We start from the raw sequence: 6,593 nt of genomic DNA, 5'->3' as shown, positions 1-6,593 counted from the left end.
TAACTTCCAGCATTCCAAGCTCCTTTGCCCCCAGTGGATGCTTGCCACGGAATCCCTCACGGCTGGATTCAGAAAATACTGAAGTTGACTCTTCTGAAATCCAGGCTCTGTATCCTACTGCTGACCTTCAGTGTGCTCAGCAAGACCCTTAGGTCTTTCACAGTGTTGTGAAACCAGACCTCCAGGGCAGGGACCTTTCCAGCCTGATGTGTTTTGCTTCTCTGCACAAAACGCAGCACAGAAAAGACCGGCAGGACGGGGCCTGTGTGCTCCAGGGCTCAGGTTTTGATCCACTTCAGCTCCACAAAGATACAAATGAGGTGAAGAAGCTGAAATGTTTATTCATGGCAAAGCTTGGGAGAAGGGAACAGGCAGGTTCTGAGGGCCGCAGGGAGGGACCAGTAAAGAGGGAAGGTGAGGTCAGATTTGCCCAGCATTAGCTGGGCCTGGAGCTCCAGCTGCTCCCCTCTGATCTCCAGCTTGTTTCCTCCTGCATGGCATCTGCTGCTGTCCTGGTTGTTTCAATCCAGAAGATGAACTTAGTGATGTAGCTCTTTCATCCAACATGACTTGAACGATCAGGTTTGTGTTGGAGGGGCTCTCATCTGTGTTAAGGGCTTGAAGGGCTGAAACAAACAGAGCCACGGCCAGAGTGAGGAAAGCCCCTGAAAGGACCAGCCCACTCAGCTCTTGCCACGGCCTGGAGGAAGCAGGATACAGCAAGGATCAGCTAGAAGGTGCTGGCCACAAATGACATCTCTGAAAAGGCTCCGTGCTCTCCCGACGCTGCCCCTCGTGCGCACAAGGAGCGGAGCCGCCGCAGCCGGGGCAGGGATTGCAGCTTCCCCTGGAAGCTCCCCCGACAGACAGACAGACAGACAGACACCCCGTGCAGCTTCCCCTGGCAGCTCCCACGGACAGACAGACAGACAGACACCCCGTGCAGCTTCCCCTGGCAGCTCCCACGGACAGACAGACAGACAGACACCCCGTGCAGCTTCCCCTGGCAGCTCCCACGGACAGACAGACAGACAGACACCCCGTGCAGCTTCCCCTGGAAGCTCCCAGGACAGACAGACACCCCGTGCAGCTTCCCCTGGCAGCTCCCGCGGACAGACAGACAGACAGACACCCCGTGCAGCTTCCCCTGGCAGCTCCCGCGGACAGACAGACAGACACCCCGTGCAGCTTCCCCTGGAAGCTCCCAGGACAGACAGACAGACACCCCGTGCAGCTTCCCCTGGCAGCTCCCGCGGACAGACAGACAGACAGACACCCCGTGCAGCTTCCCCTGGCAGCTCCCACGGACAGACAGACAGACACCCCGTGCAGCTTCCCCTGGCAGCTCCCGCGGACAGACAGACAGACACCCCGCCGGCCTCACTCACCCTCACAGATGAGCTGCAGCTCCTCCCGCTGTCCTCTCATGAGCATCCCGGCGGTCCCTGGGAACACAGAGCCCGTCACGGCCCCTGGCCCGGACCCTGAGGCCACGGGGAAGGGAGGGAGCGAGAGCCGGCTTGGTGGCTCACCAATGGATCTGACGGCCGCCTCTCGCACGGGCTCCTGTGGGCTCTGCAGGTACGGCAGGGCCTGGCGCAGGTGCTCGGCCGCTCGGCTCCTGTCCTCTGCCAGCTGCAGAGAGCGGCAGGGCACGGAGGGAAAGGGCTGATGCGGGCCCTGCCCCCGGGCCGGGCGCTCCCTACGGCCCTCCCGGCCCACCGAGCCCTGAGGCCCGGCTGCTCGGCACCGGCCTCGGGGCCAGAGGGGCCCGGAGAAGAGCCCGCACGGCCCAGGGAAGGGAGCGGCGTGTGGGGCGCAGGCTGGTGGCCCTGCCTGCGGCACTGGGCAGGGGCCACAGCTGCCAGCCCCACAGACTGGGCACCCTGGGCAGGCGGCTTCTCCGGGGATTGGCCTGGGGATTCCAGCCTGTCCTTACCACGTGCTCGGCAAAGCTCCACGGGTCATCCAACTTGAGCAGCTGTTTGAGATCCCTTCTCTTCAGGAAGTTTACTGCAGAGAGCAGCGTTTCCCGAGAGGTCTGCAGGGCAGCAGAGAGCCAGAGATGGCACCGCGGCCCAGGGCACAGGAGCCGTATCTCTGTGCCAAGGCCAGGAGGAGGCTGGAGCCCGTCAGGTGCCAGGGGCTGGGCAGACAGCTGAGCCCCTCCCAAGGGGACACCCAGGAGGCCTCACCTGTGCCACACGCCGGTTCTCGTCGTAGCAGTGGAAAAAGAGAGGAAGCAGGCTCTCGCTCACATGAGGCTTCAGGGCCTTTTTTCCCCTTTCCACTACCGATTCCATCACATCTTTGTAGAGGCCAATGGAGAGCCACTGCACTTCATTGTTGTCCTGTTGGAAAGGAAAAACTCAGCACTGGATTCTCCAGGCCCAACAGGCCACAGGGCACCACACTTGTGGGCAGCAGCCAGGGGCCATGGCCGGGGGCACAGAGCCTTACGCTGTCAAAGAGGGGCCGGAGCGCGGCAGCCAGTTTGGGGGCTGTGGGGCAGGATGTTAGGATATCCTTGTTCACGAGTATATTTGTGAACACAGACAGACTCATCTTGACCACCTCTATGTCTTCATTCCTCAGGAAATCCATGAGGGGTTCAGACAGGCTGCACATTTTTTTGGCCTATGTGGAACACAAGGCTGTGCTGTGAATCCATGAGAAGCTTCACCACCAGCACTGCTCCACCAGTGCAACCCCACCGGCCTGCCATGGAGTCTACAGAGGCCAAAGGCCTGCCCCAAAGCACTCAGGCAGCTGAACAGCGATCCTGGAGAGCTGGGAGCAGCTGCCACAGCTGCCAAAGCCCAGCCAGGCCCAAGGGGCTGCTTGCCCCAGCCCCACGCTGCCAGCACAGCTTCAGCTGCTGCCTCCTTCTCACCATTGAGGGGTCTTTGCTGAGCCTCACGAGGCCTCTGAGGGCCAGGCGTCGCATCTCCATGGACTCGCTCAGCAGGTGCTTGGTCAAGATCTCCAGGATGTTGTTACCCCATTCATTCAAATCCAGGCAATCCAGGACCTGAAAGGCACAGAGCAGGCACAGAGGTGCCCAGCGGGCAGGAGCTCAGAAGTGCAAGGGCCCAGCCAAGGCAGCAGCACAGGGCACGGGCAGCGTCCCAGGCAGCTGCGGCTCCGAGAGGGCTGGGAGGCAGCTCAGCCAGGCAGCGCTGGCCGTGGCGCTCACCTCCACCAGGAACGCCAGGGAGCCCATTTCCCAGCATGGCTCCTCCGTGCTGAGCCGGCAGAGCAGGCGGAGTGCGATGCAGGAGCAGAAAGGTTGGCAGACACGGCGCATCTCCCTGGCGGGGAGAAAAAGGCACTGGTGCTCCGGGGCCGGGAGGGCAAACCTGTCCCAGGGCCGACTCACAGAGCTCTGGTCTGCTCCCGAGCAGCCCGGGGGCGCTTTGGGAGGCGGCTGTTCCCGGGCACCCTCCTGTGCCGGCCTTTTCCAGTCCGCTCATCCCTCCCTTGGGGACAAGGCCCTGCCACCCATGACCGCGGGGACTGTGTGGGGCCATGCGGGCACAAAGGAGAGGGGCGGTGGGCAGAACGAGGTCTCACCTGGCCAGCAGACCCATTGCATAGTGGTGGGTTTCAGCACGGAGCAGCGTGTCCCAGGCACACTTCCGTTCCAGAGCCATCAGTAAATTCAGACATTGCAGATGGTACAGCAATGACTTCACAGTGCCCACTACAAAGCTGTGTGCAGAGCAAAGCCCAGGTTATGCTGGGACCCCAGCCTGCAGCCCTGGGGACGTGGCAGTGACAGGAGGATGGGCATGGAGCACCTGTTGGGGTTGGCGGTAATGCCATTTTCCTCCTGACATTTCTTCCAGAAAGTATTTACTTCTTCTGACATCTGCTCCGTACTGGTGTGAACTTGGTACAGCAGAGCCACAAGGAGATGGGGGGAATATTCCACAAACGGCTCTGGGCACCAGGGCAGGCGGAGAATCTCCCAAATCACCCTGGTTGCCTGCAAAGGATAAACCATCCAGAGACAGCACTCAACATGGAGTGGCAAGGCCTGAGCATACAAGGGAGAGGCCAGGGGAGACACAGGGGGAGCAGCCGGCCTGGTGTCCCGGAACCCTGCCCCCAAGCCAGGTGTCAGGCCAGTGCCTGAGGCAGGCAGATATGTTGCAGTGGGGCAGAGGACGGAGAGGCACTGGAGCAGCAACCTGCGTACAAGCAAAGGCCAGCTATGGAAACTCACAGCCAGGGCAAAGACCTCCTTGTTGTCCCCATCAGCCGTGTACATTTTCTGCATGGGCCAGCCGTCCATCACACACAGCAGTGTGGGCAGCACCTTTTCCGTTGCCGTTCCTGACGAGGCGATGGTCTTCCACATGATTGCGGCAGCTCTGCAGGACCAGGGCTGGGTGTCACGGGGGTCTCAGCCAGGGCACTGTGGCCTGGGCAGCCACAAGGGCCCAGATGGCAGAGCCACAGTGCCCTGAGGGGTAGGCAGGGAGCACGTCAGGAGGCTTGTGGGCTGACAAGCCAGCGCTGGGAAATGGAGGCTCCAGTGGCTCCTGGAACTCTCTGCCTGTCCAGCAGAGCCCATTGCACTGGCTGTACAGGGCTAGGCCTGAGCCCCCAAGGCAGGAGGGCCCTGTACCTGTCACATGTCGGGGCACACCGCAGCAGGGTCACTGCCACATCAGTGGGCTGTTCCTCGGTCAGCCGCAGGATGTCCATGAACAGCCAGTCGTCTGGAGGCTCGTTGGACGCCAGCCTCTGGTGCATGTTCCTGACAAAGCCTGGCACCTGCACGAGGCACAGGGAGACTTGCAGAGCTGCCAGAGCAGCAGCTTGCCCAGCTTCCCCTCAGAAGTGCCTCCCTTGCCACCACACTGGGCCGGCCTCAAAGGCTTGAGGCGCCACGGCACTGCTGGGGACACCCAGCCCCGGCCACAGGCTGCTTACTTGACTGGGACTGGAGACAACTCTCTCCCCAAACTGATCCAGGCTGGGAGCAGGAGGTATGCTCTGAGGGGCTGTGGGGCCAGCCTCTGCTGCACCCTTGGTGAACATGCTGATCATCTCTCGACACCAAGCGAGGTTCGCGAACTTCTGCAAAAGAAGGAACAACGGGGAAGAGAGGCATGATCCGTGCAGTGCTGCAGTGCTGATGCTCGGCTCAGAAGGAGGGGATGGCTCTCAGTACCTGGCCTACAGAGCGCCAGCAGCTACGGGCAGGATCCAGCCCTTGTGCCGGGTCCTTGGCTGCATCTGGCAAAGAGCAAGGAATGCCAGAGCTGAGGAGCTGCAGGAGAGGCCAGAGAGCACAGCCCAGCCCTGCAGTCTCCCAGGCAGGGACAGCCCCAGGATGCCCCAGCCCCTCTTCTGTCCTATCCATGGGCATGTCCGCAGGGAAGGGATGGGATGGGATGGGGCAGGGTGGAGCTGGCTGCAGGCCAGCCCTGTGGCCCAGCTCTTTCACTCACTCTTCTGCAGCAGCTGCAGCTGCTCCAAGTCAGCACGTCGCTGGAGTGCGGCGCCACAAGGGCAATTCTCCACCTTCTTGGGTGTGTTGGGAGGTCTCTCTGCCATGTCTATGTCGGGATTAAGGGCAAGTTGCAGGACAGACGCCTTGGGAAAGCTGCAGGGCAGTGAGGGCTGCAGCTGTGCCTTGAAGAAAGCTACAATAGGGAAGGCTTGGAACAGCTGCAGGACACTAAGTCCTGCAGCCTGGCCTGAAGGCCTCCTGCCACAGTGACAAGAAACATTTTGTAAAGGCTCTGGTCAGCAAGTCTGACACACTGCCCTTCAGGGCACCTGCAGCAGAGAAACCTTGGGAAGGCTCTGGGTCACTGAGACCCACAGTGTGGCCTCAAGGTGACCTCCACAGAGAACGCCTGGAAAAGCAAGGAACAACGTGGCTGTGTGGGGACTCCTCACAGCACTGCTCTGTTCCACAGTGTGCACTGAGCACTGTGGCGTGGCCGTGGTGTCACCAGCACCTACAGCACGACGTGTCACAAAGGGTCACCCTTGCACGCTCTGGCCTGTTCCATCCCACGGTGACCACGGTGCACTGTGTTACACAGAGCCCCAGGACACACCTCCGCGTGCCCTTTTTGGACTGGTTCAATATTTCTTGTATAATTAAGCCTTTTTGAGGCAGGTACAGCCCCCAGCCAACCTCCTCCACTGCTCTGTGCACTGTAAAGAGCCAACATGTGGAGCAGGACTTGCCCACTGTCACTTTAACCAAGATAGTCACCCTCTTTGCACCAGTGGACTCTCAGAGTCAGCATTAAATATGGTACTTGAGAGACTATTGTGGAGGAGTGGACAGATTAAAAGACAGAAAATGTCTTTCAAACTCAGCTGCTGTGTGACTTAATCTTTACCCATTCTACACTCTCTACACTCTCCTTATGCATTGTCTTTCACAGCTTCTCAGCAGATAGAAAACACTTTGATGGTTTGATAGAAATACACACACACATATACATATATACATATATATATATATAAATGTATGTATATGTATGTAAAATCAGGCTGCGGCCAAGGATGGGTGAGCTTTGAGTGGTGAGAAGACTTTGGTTCCTGTAGAGAAATTCCAAAAC

At 59.7% G+C, this 6,593-nt stretch overlaps 1 protein-coding gene across 1 annotated transcript; it reads right to left on the bottom strand.

Moving 5' to 3' along the window:
• Window positions 1-420: 420 nt before the first annotated feature.
• LOC128937893 (maestro heat-like repeat-containing protein family member 6) lies at window positions 421-5,858 on the bottom strand. The gene is made up of 14 exons (XM_054277763.1): window positions 5,183-5,858; window positions 4,942-5,088; window positions 4,634-4,782; window positions 4,229-4,376; window positions 3,801-3,988; window positions 3,574-3,711; window positions 3,197-3,311; window positions 2,894-3,031; window positions 2,461-2,637; window positions 2,196-2,351; window positions 1,940-2,041; window positions 1,533-1,635; window positions 1,389-1,445; window positions 421-626 (listed from the first exon to the last, which is right to left on the bottom strand). Exons 1-14 carry the CDS (start codon window positions 5,378-5,380, stop codon window positions 421-423), a joined length of 2,022 nt encoding a protein of 673 aa, XP_054133738.1. The 5' UTR covers window positions 5,381-5,858.
• Window positions 5,859-6,593: the final 735 nt, after the last annotated feature.

The sequence above is a fragment of the Melozone crissalis genome, unplaced genomic scaffold (assembly GCF_028551555.1).
Source record: "Melozone crissalis strain CALT ecotype California unplaced genomic scaffold, PUWL_Pcris_2 ptg000023l_1, whole genome shotgun sequence".
Taxonomy (NCBI): domain Eukaryota; kingdom Metazoa; phylum Chordata; class Aves; order Passeriformes; family Passerellidae; genus Melozone; species Melozone crissalis.
This window is presented reverse-complemented; position numbering and strand designations above follow the sequence as displayed.